The sequence below is a fragment of the Protomyctophum bolini genome, assembly GCF_963924005.1.
Source record: "Protomyctophum bolini genome assembly, chromosome: 18".
Lineage (NCBI taxonomy): Eukaryota > Metazoa > Chordata > Actinopteri > Myctophiformes > Myctophidae > Protomyctophum > Protomyctophum bolini.
The window spans coordinates 6,688,682-6,704,981 of NC_137879.1; the positions used below are offsets into that span (position 1 = coordinate 6,688,682).

At 41.0% G+C, this 16,300-nt stretch overlaps 1 protein-coding gene across 1 annotated transcript in view; it reads right to left on the reverse strand.

Moving 5' to 3' along the window:
* opn4b (opsin 4b) overlaps positions 1–16,300 on the reverse strand; it is a 95,070-nt gene that overhangs the window by 59,288 nt on the left and 19,482 nt on the right. The window contains 1 exon segment of the mRNA XM_080789214.1: positions 4,188–4,324. Coding sequence (XP_080645340.1) covers positions 4,188–4,324 — 137 coding nt within the window.

The following is a 16,300-nucleotide window of genomic DNA, read 5'->3' on the forward strand; positions in this document are numbered from 1 at the left end:
TAAACAGAAAATGCATTGGGATCAGTGTTGTCTTTGGCAGCAAATTTTGATTTTAGTTTTAGTCATAGTCTTTTGAATAGATTCAATTTAGTTTTAGTCACATTTTAGTTACCTGGAATGTTCTAGTGTTTAGTCTAGTTTTAGTCGACTAAAATGTGTTTTGACAGGCCTTGATGTCGTTGTAATGACATATTTTACACTTTGGTTGCATGCTGAAAATAGCAGATATACAATCAACAATTATATATCTGCTATTTTCAGCATGCAACCCAGCATAAAACTGGATCTCTTGTCCACTAACATTTTAGTCTAGTTTTTATTTGTTGACGAAATTGTCAGTATATTTAGTCTTAGTTTTAGTCATCATAGATTATTTTTATTTAGTTTTAGTCAGTGAAAAAAGGTAGTCGACGAACATTTTTCGTCTTAGTTTTAGTCAACAAAAACAACACTGATTGGGATACCAATTTGATTCAATCAGGAACTGTCCACAAACCAAACTTCTCATCTACATATAGTCCTTCTCACTTGTATAAATACGCCCGGCTACATGTATTCGGGACACTTTCCTCTCATGCGGTTCAGGTTTCATGGGAGCTCTGATTGTGTCATCCTATTCTGTGGTCTCTCTTTTTTGAGTTTCATTGAAGATTTCCCATTACAGACCTTACCTTTATTTAATTCCCTAAGGATTCCTACTAGTCATAAACCAGAGGCAAGCGCACATCAAGTACGACATATCTAAGGAGACAACCATTGGTCCCACTCTGCTTCCACCATGGTGAGTTTTGTTTTACTTAAATATTGTATTTTTTTTATTGTAGTTTAGTTATCTAATGAAAGATAACTATAGATTTATTATACATACGTATATCCTGATTTATCAAAGCCAGTTTGACTCTATTTTTCTTTTCCCTTGTGAAGAAATACTTGGTTCTAGCTTTACTGTTATGTGCCCTGCTGCCTTCAGTGATACATGCGGCCTGCGCTGGAGTAACCAAAAGGAGACAAGGTAAAACCAACAGAAGTTACAGAACTGCCACTGATGCCACTGCAATTGTATTCTGCATCTGTAACAAAGTAAAACATTAAAAAAAAGTGATTTAAGTTAAATATTATGTATCCATAGGTTTAACTCATTGTTACGATGAGGTGGATGGACTATGGCATATAGAAGGCTCCGAATGGTTCAACACTCAGTGCCAGCACTGTAGCTGCCCTGAGACGTATTCTAAGAGATGCTGTGAGCCGTAAGTACCACCAGTTAAAGGCAATTGAGATTCACTTGTGAAGTGAGAAGCCATTACATTTTCTAAGGTTAAATGTGAAAAATAAGTGTTAAATAGCTCTATATTCTGTGTTTGTTCAGTAACAGGGGTGTCCCTGTGTCTCTCTGGCTCTTTAGTAAACAGAAAATACATTGGGATACCAATTTGATTCAATCAGGAACTCATACAGGGGCGCTGTTGTGCCAGAGAGAGATAGTATCAGTGCTGCACTGTTGCCTGCTAATGAGAGAGAGAGAGAGAGAGAGAGAGAGAGAGAGAGAGAGAGAGAGAAGAGTAGGGGGGGGGAGAGGGGAGTTGCACCACTCAGTTCACACGGGTGTGATTTCGTTTTAACATTTTGATCTACCTTCAACTCTGTGATTGCAGAAATAGATATACCAGCTTTCCTGATCATTGTGTGCAGAGGATGGACCGGAATCAGTGCGAAAACAAACTGTACATGAAGAACGACCCCTCTGTACCATGCCGTTTAGGTCCACGAGATGGGGTGAGCGGTGTAGGAAAGTAATACTGCTATGTGTCAGGCTTACTGTACATCTGCTCGATATACTGATCCTTATTTCCAGTAAAATAAATGACCAACAAGCATAGTTGCCTAATCTCGTGCAGATTTGTCCATGTCTGTGCAAGTTCATCAGGATACAACGAAGGTTCCTATAACGTTTAGAGTCCAATAAGTCATTGTATACAATTTACAATTTTAGTCATTTAGCAGACGCTCATAATCCAGAGCGGTTTACATTAAAGGTATATTCAGTGATTTCACTTAAAGGGACACTTCACCCTTTTTGCAAAATAATATATGTTAATGACGTTTAGAAGCTTTAGATCACTTTCCTGGGGGTATTTATGTGTGTAATATGTGGTTTTAGATATTTTAGATTGTAGCAGTGAGCCTGTTGTCTCTGATGTCATGGACACTGGTCTCACTACCTTCCTGGACTGCAATTCCCATAATTCTTTGGTGCACTGCTCCTCCTTGTGGATAGGGGGAGAGCTGTCTTACTGAGACAACATGTAGTCCAGGAAGGAAGTGAGCCCTGTGTCCATGACATCAGAGACAACAGGCTCACTGCTACAATGTAAAATATCTAAAACCACACATTACACACATAAAGACCCCCAGGAGTGTGTTCTAAAGCTTCTAAACATCATTAACATATATTTTTTTGCAAAAAGGGTGAAGTGTCCCTTTAATTCAAATATCACTTATTTTTTCGTTTTGTTGTGATAATCCTCCCTATACTAATGAATGAGAAACAACAGCAAAAGCCTAGAAATATGTAATGTAACATACGAGGTTTCAAACGCAATGTCGATTTCATTTTATTTCTTTTGTTTTTTCATGTTTGGTTTGTACTGTATATGTTTTCTTCTGTAGTCTTTTGTCATTGTTCAAAAATTAAAAAAAAAAAAAAATCCTCCCTTTTAACTACTTGTGTTTTATTCTATTCTATTTTTGCCCTGTGAAGCACTTTGAGCTGCATTTATGTATGAAAGGTGCTATACAAATAAAGTTTATTATTATTACTATAGAGTGTTCTGACCATATAACCCTGTCCCCAGTTAACCCCTGGGGGGGGGGGGGGGGGGTAAAAAAACCTTAGGTTTTGTTTTTGGCTAAGTGGCTAGCGTTGACTCCCATTGTAACAATGGAACGCGAAAGTGCTCATTCTATCTCAATGGGATAGTTCCAAATGTATATGGAACTATTATATAGCCGCTTTGCGGCTAGATCAAAGCGTGTCGCCACTCTCTTACTATAGATTACTCTGGAATAGCCTATAGGAACACAAGCTTCATGTGGTACAGTACTATAGCCTATAGGAACGCAAGCTTCATGTGGTACAGTACTATAGCCTATAGGAACGCAAGCTTCATGTGGTACAGTACTATAGCCTATAGGAACGCAAGCTTCATGTGGTACAGTACTATAGCCTATAGGAACACAATCTTCATGTGGTACAGTATAGCCTATAGGAACACAAGCTTCATGTGGTACAGTATAGCCGCCCTATAGGAACACAAGCTTCATGTGGTACAGTACTATAGCCTATAGGAACACAAGCTTCATGTGGTACAGTATAGCCTATAGGAACACAAGCTTCATGTGGTACAGTACTATAGCCTATAGGAACACAAGCTTCATGTGGTACAGTATAGCCTATAGGAACACAAGCTTCATGTGGTACAGTATAGCCTATAGGAACACAAGCTTCATGTGGTACAGTATAGCCTATAGGAACACAAGCGTCATGTGGTACAGTACTATAGCCTATAGGAACACAAGCTTCATGTGGTACAGTATAGCCTATAGGAACACAAGCGTCATGTGGTACAGTATAGCCTATAGGAACACAAGCTTCATGTGGTACAGTATAGCCTATAGGAACACAAGCTTCATGTGGTACAGTATAGCCTATAGGAACACAAGCTTCATGTGGTACAGTATAGCCTATAGGAACACAAGCGTCATGTGGTACAGTACTATAGCCTATAGGAACACAAGCGTCATGTGGTACAGTATAGCCTATACACAAGCCTGTAAACAAGTGTAATGCTTTATGGTGTCGTCCAACTCACAGTCAACAGTTGTTGTATTGAGTTGCACTTGAAATGTACTGTAATTCTGCAAACTGTTAATAAATCAATCAACTCCAAGGGAAAAAGGCCCGCTCTACTCAGACAGTTTTATGTAGTTTCAGGCGTGTGCTGTGGGTGAAGATTCCAAAAGAACATATGGAAAATTAATTAAATCCGCACTTCCAGTCGAGTAAGAGTCTTGGTTTAATAATGATAGTGCTCCGCAGCAGCAGTCATACCAGACAGACGAACGCGTTTCGGCGCGCAGGCCCTTCGTCAGTGTCATTTTCAATAAATCAATCAATCAATCAATACCTGCAGAAGGCGTAGAGGACCAGGAAGTTGCCCACCATGCCGGTGATGCCCACCGCCAGGATGACGAAGCCGATGGTGTAGTGGGCGTGGGCCGGGACGTCCACCGTGGGGAAGGGGTGCCTGGGTACCATGGGAACCTGAGGGGGGAGGAGGGGGAGGAGTGTGAGTGAGCGCTGAGCAGCAGAGAAGTCATTTAGACGAGTTCTTGTGATGCTTAGTGAAGCTGTCATGGCAGCTATAGCGTCGCCGCGGGAAAGGTAGAGACCTGAGTAATTAGTAATTACGTTTAACACACACACGTAGACACGCACAAACATAGGCACGCGCGCAGCCGCGCGCACACACACACACACACACACACACAAAGCATGCACGCACGCACACACACAGACCAAGGTGTCCATTTCAGATTTATAACTATATATGCTAAGCCCAGACGTCCTTCTCTCTGCGTGACAGTGACATTAGACCACCTGTTACGACCTTATATGAAGTCTAGAGGCTAAGGACGGAGTAACACATGTAACCACAGGTAACCAAAAAAGGTGTACATTTATTATTAGTGACAAGTTGAGGTTTACAGAAACTGCAGGGAGTTCGAACTACTTCCCTCTGGTAGACGGTACAAAGTACCAAAAGCTAACCGTAACCTTTTTTAGAATTCCTTCATACCAAATGCCATAAGGCACTAAATGATACCATGTCTCGCTAGATTTGTTGTTTTTCCAATGTATTTGCCACTGTTGTCCTGCATTTTTTTGCCATGAGAAAATAATTGTGTAAGTGTTGTAACGGTTTGTTTTTTACTGTTGAGACCGAAGACAAATGTCCACACGTGGACAATAAATGAAACTAACTAACTAACATACATAGAAATTAGAAATGTCAATATACTGTAAGTATATGTAAAGTGTATATCATCGGGTCCGGGGAGGCCAAGGCCAAACACAACGAATAAAACTCCACCCTACCTGAAAAGGAAAAGAGTTAAGCCGTCCAAAACAAAAATGACAATCTATAAAAGCTCCCCAACTAAACAAAGTCAAGTAAATGGAGGTGGCAGCTGGTGGCAAATGGGCTGAAGCGGAGCTTCTCCCAGGCTGGCTGATTGAGGATTTTTTCACCTAAAGTCATCATTGATGTTCATTGCAATGCCATTGGTCATGATATTTGCATATAAATACATTAGAATGTCTAGAACATGTTTTATTCATTATTGTGAAAGATATCGCCCAAATGTAAATTATTAATGTATATATTATTATTTTAATAATTATTATAAATGTGCATAACATTGGCAAAAAAACATAATTTCCTCTGATAAGTCCTAGTAGTAAAAAGTAGAAAAGTAGAAATTAATCCGGGTTTTATTAAGCTGAATTAACACCAGCAGTGCTCTGAGAAAGCGCTGAGGTTCAATGCATCGTCTATGAATAGGAGTGACTGCAACTTCTACAGGTTGATAGTCAAAGGTCAAAGTCATACGATTTGTCACACACGTTACCGCAGTGACATTTGTTCTCCGCATTTGACCCATATCTCTTGGAGCGGTGAGCCGCAGCCAAGGAGCGGTGAGCTGCAGCCGTGCCGCGCTCGGGAATCATTTGATTAGTAGATTTGACACCCCTAATCCAACCCTTTGATGCCGAGTGCCAAGAAGGGAGGCATTGGGTCCCATTTTTACAGTCTTTGGTATGACCCAGTTTCAGGGGCAGACACTCTAAACACAAGGCCACTGTCTGGTCAAGCTCAACTCTGGATAAGCTCAACTTTGATGCTTTGAGACACACACACACACACACACACACAGCGATAAGCCAATCAGAAGCACGCTGCTGCATGTGCTCTGAACTAGGTGTGGAGTATTATTATAGGCCTTAATGTACCACGTTAAAAAAAACACCCCAGTTATGGAAGAAATAACAATACTAAGTTTTAAACTAAAGTAGCTGTGGAATTAAGATTGAGCAACTACAAACAAGCTGGCAGAGAGCAGCAGGATGGCCTGTTCTCCTCCTTTCCGCCTGTGATGCCAGCCAGACACAGCTGCTGCTGGCTTTGATCTGCTTATGGAACACCTGAGCTCTCTCACTAGAATAGAGAACCGGTTCCCAAACAGTGGGTCGTGAGCCGGCCAACGGGTGGGTCGCGGGAGCTATAGGTTTCAATTGGGTCGCGAAAATATTCTTTTAGATTATTTTTTTTTTTGCAACCATGCACATTCATTGGTCAGCTCGGTGTGTCAAGCGGCCAGACGGTCCAAGGCCTGGTTCTGGATAAGTATATCGTAATGGTGTCTTTTATGTGAAAGAATCAAGATCAGCCTCATTACAATAGATTTGCATAGAAAGACAGTTCTATGTTCTCATTACCGCAGAGCAGCAATCTGTATGAGATGCGCCGTATGCAAATTAAGCTTATTCTATGTTATTATTAATTAAGTGTCATTAATTACAAGCTGTTATAATTAACAAACGGCTGCCTTATCACTGTGAGGCAGCGTGTCTTTAACGCATTAAAACCGGGAAAGAATCTGTGTTCTTTTAGATGTTATAAAGAATCTGTGTTCTTTTAGATGTTATAGCTAAATCATTTTACCACAATGGAAGGCATGGAAAGCAAATAAACAAGCTCAACAGCGCTTCACTTCGTGCCGCGCTATGAGCTTGTAGATCTGCGATTTTATGTTTTTCCTTTTTATCGTGAAAAGTCTTTGAATATAAGCAAACATTTAACTCAGATTCTCTTTGCTTCTGGGGCAAAATATTTTGTTCCAGGGACAAATACATATTGTTGAGGGTCGTTGAAACATGAAAAGGGTTTAGCAGAAAACTGTTGGAAGACATTTTCATTATCGGTCTCGGGTCTCAATGGGTTAACCCATTCTGGCCGGGAACCCATTTTGGTGTTAGTATCATGTCGTGCTTTAGCTATTGAAAATTAGCAGATCTACAAGCTCATAGCGCGCCACCGAGTGGCGCGCTACGAGCTTGTAGGTCTGCTATTTTTGAAAAATCGAAGAACGACTGACATCTTTTTTAATCTGATCTCAGGTCAGAATGGGTTAATCAGACCAGTGTGTGTCGAGTGGAAACCTCGTATGAATCTGATCTCAGGTCAGAATGGATTAATGTGCAACTGCAGGACTACTGTATACCAATTATGCAGGCAAGTTGTCTTGTCTGTGAGCACCATGGTACCATACTGTACATACTGTATACCACTATTGTTTTAACCCATTTTCGGCGGGAAACCCCTTTTGGTGTTTTAAACATTGTTATAATTTAGCTGTTGAAAAATAGCAGATCTACAAACTCATAGCGCACCACCGAGTGGCGCGCTACGAGCTTGTAGGTCTGCTATTTTTTTGAAAAATCGTTAAAATGTGGCACAAATCACTGAATATATATATATTTCAGAGCGAACATTTTTAACTAAAATATTTGCTTCTGGAGGGGGGTCCCTGGAACTACATATTTTGAGATGGGGGTCCGTGTGGCTCAATAGAGATAATTCTGGGGGTCCTTGACATGAAAAAGGTTTGAGCACCACTGACATAGAAACATTTTTTTTTTTTTTTTAGAAGCCTTTCTTTTTATCGACCTCATTCCAAAATGGGTTAATGAGCATTAAGGCTTCCTCTGAACAACAGAGCCATGGAGTTTAAATGAGTTCACTCATAACTTCAAAAGGTTTCTTGCCGCTTGGCTCTGCATACCACAGCCAGGGAACCTAATGTTTGGGAAGTTTGGGAACGGAAAGGTCGGACACGTACAGTATTACAGTATATGACGGCCTTGGGGACAGATTTTATGCACACACACACACATGCGCATACGCACACGCACAACGCACACGCACACACATCAAGAGACTTATGACGTATGTCTTTCATATTTCATCTCTCGATAACAGCTTTATCAAACATGTCGAGGATGTGAAGCCGCCTTATATGTGTGATGCAACAGTTAAAAGGACAATTTCACTTCAAAACACTTCCGGGCAAAAGCTTATGTCTACTCTACTCTGGCTTTTAAAATGAGTTTTTATCTTCACAGATGCCCCAAAACTGTTTTCGAGTTGCTTTATTAAATATTTAAATATGTGATAAACCAGATCAGACACGCCCCCCTCCTACTGTACAGTATATAAGCCCTTTCAACTTCAATCTCCTTCTAGACATTGGTGGACACGTTTGAAACACATCCCAGGATGGTTCTGGTGATGACTGATATTGTCCTAACTGTTGGTTCGAAGGACAAAAAAAGCAATTGAAAAGCATTTTTCACTCATTTGTCTATGAGTCTCTTCACTTTGAAATAAAACAAGACGTTGAAATGAAAGATCCGGAATGTATTTTGAATAGAATATATAATTGAATATTTTCTAAATCAATTAGTCAAAGAATCTATGCAATGAATGTAGACAGGCTATAAAATGATGGTACAATAAGGTAATACAAAATCGATGTTTATGCAGCAGTCAAAGGAAAGTGGCAAGTCAAATGAAACGGCAAATAATTTACCGCATTCAGTCACATACAATTCATTACTTTTATGTTGTTCGATTTATATATTATTTGTTGAAGTATTTCACCCCATACTTAGATACTTATAGTATTGAGGACGCTATTCAAAGGTGGTGGAAGAAGTGCTCACATGGTGTCAAGGACTCAATGAGAAACATCAACAAATCAAGACAATAGAGAACAGAAGCCCTTGACGTCACTCGTTTATGGCCTGGCCCTGTGCCCCGGAATGTTTTCCTTCTATGGTAGAATAACACGCGGGGTCATCTTTAAAATCACCTCATATAAGCATTGTGGTCCAAAAAAAGAATCAAACTGTCCCGGCGCTGTCTGGACAGAGCGGTGTCTGCATCGTAGTGACGATAATAGTCAGTAACTCATTATTTGATGTTTCTGCATGCGAACATTTTAACTAATGCGGTGGCAGTAACATGGGTGATTTCATGCTGTCAGTTGATTCTTCATATGCATATATGAATGAAACCGACGGGATCATTTGTTTATTTATATTATATTTTGGAACACAGTTCTTATTTGACGCAATAGAAAAAAAAGTCTATAATTATATGGGCATTCAGAATGGTGGAAAAAAAACCGCTACCAAGGTAAGGTCGAATGTGTAAATGACGTCAGACTTCGGTGCTCTATATGGCAGTCGTTCTCAACCAGTGGTCCTTGAAGGGATTCCAGGTGATCCCCAGCTAAATGATAGAGAGTTGGTAACCAATCATTAGTAAATGAAACCAAAATGGACCAGTAAGGGTCCATTTGGGTTTCATTTTACTCTCTCAAGAGTTGTAGGAGAAAACCTTCGCACACCTAGAACTCAGGCGTATGCACAGGAGCGTATAGGCCAGTGGACATCAATGAAAGCAATAAGGTACACCCGCACGCACACTGTGTATTTGCTCGGCACATGAGTTTTGTCTTATTGTCTTATTTAATGAAGCAACGTTTGGGTCCTTGAGGAAGATGCCTGAGGAAGGTCCAGAAGGACCCAAACATTGCTTCATTAAATAAGACAATACTCAAACAATGTACCGAGCAAATATACACAGTGTGCGGGTGTACCTTATTGCTATCACTCTCTCAAGACTTAAAGTATTGTTAAACATCTGCATTAGTCAATTTACAAGAACTCTACATAATCAGAGAGCGTAGAATAAATGTTATTTTGATCGTTTGCCGGTTATCTCTCCTACAATGGTATACCACATCAACGGCAACAAAAGTCTTGGTTCTGAGAGGCTAAAAATAATCTCATCAAATGGTGGTGCCTGGGGGCGTGGCTCAATAAATGCCGAATACATAATAAACCTTGATGTGAAAAAGGTTGAAAAACCACCGCTGTCACTCTTTCTTCTTTTTCTCCTTCTGAAATGTATACAATCTGAAGTGATATTGCCCTGTTGCCCCTGTTTGAGAATGGACTTGATGTCATATGTACTGTAGCTCATCTGAAGAAAGAGGACTATACAGAGACATTGGAGATGGAGCCACTTGGAGGGGGGATGAGGGGGGAGGGAGGGAAGAGGGGTGGAAAAATAAATCTTGGGAATTGCACTTGTGTATAAAAATGCTGTCTATACTGTACTGCTTTTTCCAAATAAAACAAATATTATATAAAAAAAAGAAAACCACTGCTGTATCTGGTCTGCCTCTGGTCAGGTCTGCCTCTGGGGGCTGTGTGATCTCAGATTCTGTGTCATGCTTGCACAGATAATCTGTAGTATAACATGCAGGAGCAGATCTCACACCGGCAGAACTGAATGCATGCATTGCAATAACCCATTTAGACCAGACGTCAAAAAAAAAAAAAAAAAAAGTCTTCTGATAGAATATAATATTCAAAGATTTGTGCCACATTTTCACGATTTTTTCAAAAATAGCAGACCTACAAGCTCGTAGCGCGCTATGAGCTTGTAGATCTGCTATTTTTCAATAGCTGAAGTATATCATAATGCTTAGTTAAAGCACCAAAAGGGGCCTGGGCCGTGGCTCAGTGGTCCAGGCACCTTGGCTGGTAATCCGGTCTGGCAGTGTGCCGCGGGTTCGACGGCCTTTACTGCATGTCATCCCCCCCCCATCTCTCTCCCCATTTCCTGTCAGCCTACCGTCTGTCCCTCCATAAAAAACTAAATAAAAACTAAAGGGGTTCCCGCCCAGAATGGGATAAAAGGTTAATCCTGATGAGAGTGCCTGAGCACTGACTGAACCGGGCTGGTTTAGGAGTCCAGTCCAGTGCTCCAGTCCACACATATTGTGGCCCAGTGGAGCCAAACGTAAGCTGATGGCCAGCGAGAACACCTCTCCTGCACTGTGGCCAGAACACATTGTTATTCTCAAGGCATACTGTACAGACCTGGCTTCTATTCAATCTCTCACATGTTTGACTCGTGTGACATGACATGTACATAAATTACACACACACACACACACACAGGGAAAACAAAAACACAAAGAGACACACACGCGTATGGGATATATTTCCAACCAAAACACGCGCGCGCACACACACACACACACACACACACACACACACACACACACACACACACAATGAGAGGCTTTGTGGTCCGTGGTCAAGGGAGTTGACCTTCAACAAATCTCAAGTCAAGCGCTGACACGTGCACACACCTGAACACACGCGCACACATGAAGACGCGCACGTCCTGTATAGCGTGCTGAAGCACTCGCACAAAAAAGCTTCAGTACAGCAGTGTGGATTGGAAGTATATGGCCTCGCCAACTTGCCTTTTGCTATGAACATTATGAAGTCAATCTTTTTCATTTCAAGACAAGAACCCCCATTTGATGTGACGATGGGTGTGTTAACCCATTCTGACCTGAGATCAGATTCATACGAGGTTTCCACTGGACACACACTTGGTCTGATTAACCCATTCTGACCTGAGATCAGATTAAAAAAATGTCAGTCGTTCTTCGATTTTTCAAAAATAGCAGACCTACAAGCTCATAGCGCGCCACCGAGTGGCGCGCTATGAGCTTGTAGATCTGCTATTTTTCAATAGCTAAAGCATAACATGATGCTATAACACCAAAATGGGTTCCCGTTCAGAATGGGTTAAGTCAGGCGACGCATATTATTCAAGCAAACCCGCGCGAGCGTCGCTAATCACTAATCAGTGGTATCCAGGCTCTGAATTAGTCGTGGGTGGGATTTGGGGGCGTTGCATTAATAAAAACCAATCACAGCGTCAATCCCCATTCCCGTTTAACCCATTCTGGGCGGGCACCCCATTTGGTGTTAGCATTACGTTATGCTTTAGCTATTGAAAAACAGCAGATCTACAAGCTCTTAGCGCGCCACCGAGTGGCGCACTAAGAGCTTGTAGGTCTGCTGTTTTTGAAAAATCAAAGAGCGACTGGCATAGAAGATTTTTTTTTTAGAATCTGATCTCAGGTCAGAATGAAAACTGTCAGGATGTAGAAGACATTTTTTAGAATCTGATCTCAGGTCAGAATGGGTTAAGAGGAGTTGTGCTTTACTTCTTCAGCTAGGCGCACTTCGTATTTAGAGCTACCGTATAGTGTCCGAAATGTGTTTTCTTATTCCGTGGATGAGTTCATTATATAATCCCCTAACAGATCTCGCTATATATATATATATACACAGAGGAGTATTAGGGAATGTGGAAGTGAGTGATTTGGGGAAGCAGCCAGCCAGCAGACTTCTTCCCACACTCTATACATTATCTTCTCACACATGAACATGGGATTTATAGGTCAAAGATGCAGCAACGTTTCCCTTTTAAGTTCAACAGACCGGTAAAGATTTATTTTGGCACGGAGGAAGAACAATGTGCTTATACATCTAGGCCTCATGTCGCACTTATTACATAACCGGCAATTCCAATTATTTGAGATATACCGGTAGTCGCAGTTACTTTTCCATAGTTCTCCATAATTGTCATAATTGTTGCAATGTTGAAAAGTGTTCCTACATTTTCAAACGTTTTCCAAAAAGTGGCGCTGTGCTGCGTTGTGTGATGGTAGATTGGCTAGTATTTTTTACCATTGAGGTAAGAGAGCTGACCTGCTTGCTCTAGGGATTAATTGAATCTTGACCATCATGTCAGATCCTGTGTCCAGGTGAGACATGACCTTTGACACGATCAAAATGTCTCAATAGAAGAGCAGGGAGACAAATTACAACCATCCCAGTAGTGTTGATTTCGTCGACTAAAACTAAATGGAAACTACATTAAAACTAATGATGACTACATTGACAATTTCGTCAAACAAATAAAAACTACAATAAAAGGTTAGGAAGGGACTAGTGGACAAGAGATCCAGTATAAGTCATTTTACACTTGGTTGCATGCTGGAAATAGCCGATCTACAAGCACACAACGCGTAGCAGCGTGACGCATTGTGAGCTTGTAGATCGGCTATTTTCAGCAAGTTTAAAAACGGTCATTACGACGGCATCAAGGCCCGCCAAAATACAATTTAGTCGACTAAATCAACTTTAGATTTAGTCGACAAAAATATTATGACATTTAGTCGACTAAAACTAGACTAACACAGGTGACTACAATGTGACTAAAACTAAATGAAAACTATTCAAGAGCTACGAAAAACAACACTTTGCAGCCCAGTTGGTATAAGTTATATAACTTATATTGTATTAACATACTCCACCATTACAGATACAAATGCCTTTATATTCATTAAGAAAGTTATATAGCGAGGCTTTATCTGCCATACAAGTCATGTGCAATTTTAGTTTGTTTACATAAAAGGCCTACATGTTCCAATGTTCAATGTCAAAGACGCACTTAAAATCCATTATTTGTATGACAGTTAATCGTCGTACATCGTACATGTCGTACCCGTGCCAGCCCTACTTACATTTGCCAAGTTATACAACCATTGAGAGTTGAAAGCATGCCCAAACGGTGAGTACAGTAGGAACCGACTTAGCCCAGGATTACCTGAGCCCAAAACACTGATGTGGAATCTCCCCGCTGTGTGTGTGCTAGTTTGTGGTGTGTCCACCACTCTAGTCTCTCCACCAATAAACACCCTCTAATAATATCTGTGGAACACAGACAATGATGGCGGGACAGCCATGTCATAAAATCACCTAATCACTTAATCCGTCTGGTTTTAGAGGGTACATTACGTGCTCTGAATGCTCTTTTCAGTCTAGTATGCCAAATCTCTTCGCAACCAAAAATAGCCAATCTGGCAGGCTCAAAGCGCGTCCCAACAACACGTCGTGTTTTTTAAGCTTTAAGCAGATCGGCTATTTTTGGCGAATGTTCCCCCCAGAATGATATCATGAGGCATGCTGGGGTTCAAGTGTTTAATAACAAATAAAAAAGACCCTGTGGTTCGACTTTAGCAAACACATAAACACTGTGGGTTCTCGTTGTTTGTCTAGGGCGCACACACACGCACACGCACACACACACACACACACACACACACACACACACACACACACACACACACACACACACACACACACACACACACACACACACACACACACACACACACACGCACACGCACACGCACACACACACACACACACACACACACACACTTCCCCTTATACTCCCACCACGCTACGGTACTTCCCTCCAGCGAAGGAAATCTTTGTTGGTTATCTCAGGGTTCAGCCGGAACTCACCCATTTCCTTCCATTAATCCCTCAGCGTGTACGAGTGTGTTCGTCTCCGTGCACTCGCGTGCATATGTGTTTGTACTATATGTGTTTGTGTATAGGCTATGTGTGCTGTGCAAGAGTTTGTGTATATGTGTGTGTGTACTGCATATTTATTATGTATGTGACGTATGTGTGCGAGTCCATGTATACAGTGTACAGTGGTGGAAGGTGGAAGAACGTACTCAGATTTTTCTGTAAAAGTATAGCAATTCCACAGTGAATGGCATGTTTCACAATCATTATCATTATTATTATTAGTAATGCATTCATGTATTCACCACTTTAAACCGCTAGTCAACTCAAAACCCACCTCTTCAATATTGCATGCTCTCCCCAGCTAACTGGACCCCCCCCCCCACTGATCCCCAGCTAACTGTACACCCCCCTGTTTTACTGTTCCACAGTTTTTATTAATTTTACTCTTTTATAGTCCGGTCAGTGCACACCAATGATTCGCACCACAACTGGTTGTAGTACTCGAGTCCTTGACTCGTCTCAAGTCCGGTCTCGAGTCCACATTTTTGGGTACTTAAAAGAAGGCTATATAAATCAGAGAAATTATTATTGTTATTATTATTAGTAGTAGTAGTAGTAATAGTAGCACATTGAAGATACAGAGAGGGAGAACGCGGTGCATTCGCAGTAGCAGAAGTCCAACAAGGGAACCCTCACAGGCGCTCATCTTGTACAGGCCTATATGGTTTTGTCTACCGTTTGTATTATCTATCATTTGTCCATTTCCCCCAGTCTTCCCCAAGTGTCAGCAGAACACTTCATTAGACAGAAGACACGTCATTAGTTTGACGTCCTTATGTGTCCAGATGAGGAGAAAAAGAAAGGTCAATTGCTCTGAGGCAGTGGTGGAAAGTAACTAAGTACTTTTACTTAAGTACTGTAAAATTTTGAGGTATTTGTACTTTACTTGAGCATTTCCAATTTCCAATACTTTTACTTCTACTCCACTACTTCTCAGACTTTTACTCCACAATTATTTGAATAATTATTTGAAAACTTTAGTTACTATAGTTACTTTGGAGATTTGATTAGAAAACATACTTTAACCACTTTTTAAAAGTGGTTAAAGTAAGCCATTTTAAAATAGACGATCTACAAGCCCGCAACGCGACGCATTGTGAGCTTCTATAGATCTGCTATTTTCAATAGATTTTGTACACATTTTGAACGTGTGAAATGGCACATTCTGCACAATTACTTTAAGTACATTCTGATGCTGATACTTTTGTGCTTTTACTCAAGTGCATTTTCAATTCCGTGTAACTTGTAACGAAGGAGTTCTAAATTGCAGAATACTTTTACTTAAGTAAAAACCACACTGCTCTGAGGTGATATGGGCCCGTCTGGGCGTCTCTGTCTCGTGCGCAAATAAAACCCCGTTGCACATCACACAAAAAACACATTTCAGATCTACCATATACTGTACATACGGTGCATATAGTATATGCTCTATAGGTTTGTTTTGGCCCATTCTGCCGATGTTCTGGCTGACTCTACCGGTGTTCCTGTCACCCAGGTGAGACTCTACCGGTGTTCCTGTCACCCAGGTGAGACAAGACGAGAAGGTATTAATAACCTACCGAGGGTCAGAGGAGAGGAGACCATTTTCAGCCGGTTTGTTGTAGATTATCAGGTCATTTGAGGACTGTGGGGAGGTCCGGGAGACCGGGACAAATCCATTGTTTTCATTGTTTCATTGTTTCTTTTTAATTATTTTAAACCTGGCGAATTAAACGCATTAAACAAATAGCGGGATTAGCGTGTTAAGTGCGGTGGAACCCTGGATTAAACAATTTAAAGCCCTGAAAGTGTTAGCTTAACTAAATAAAAACTGGAAAAAGAAAACAAAAATGATAACTAACTGAAACTGTA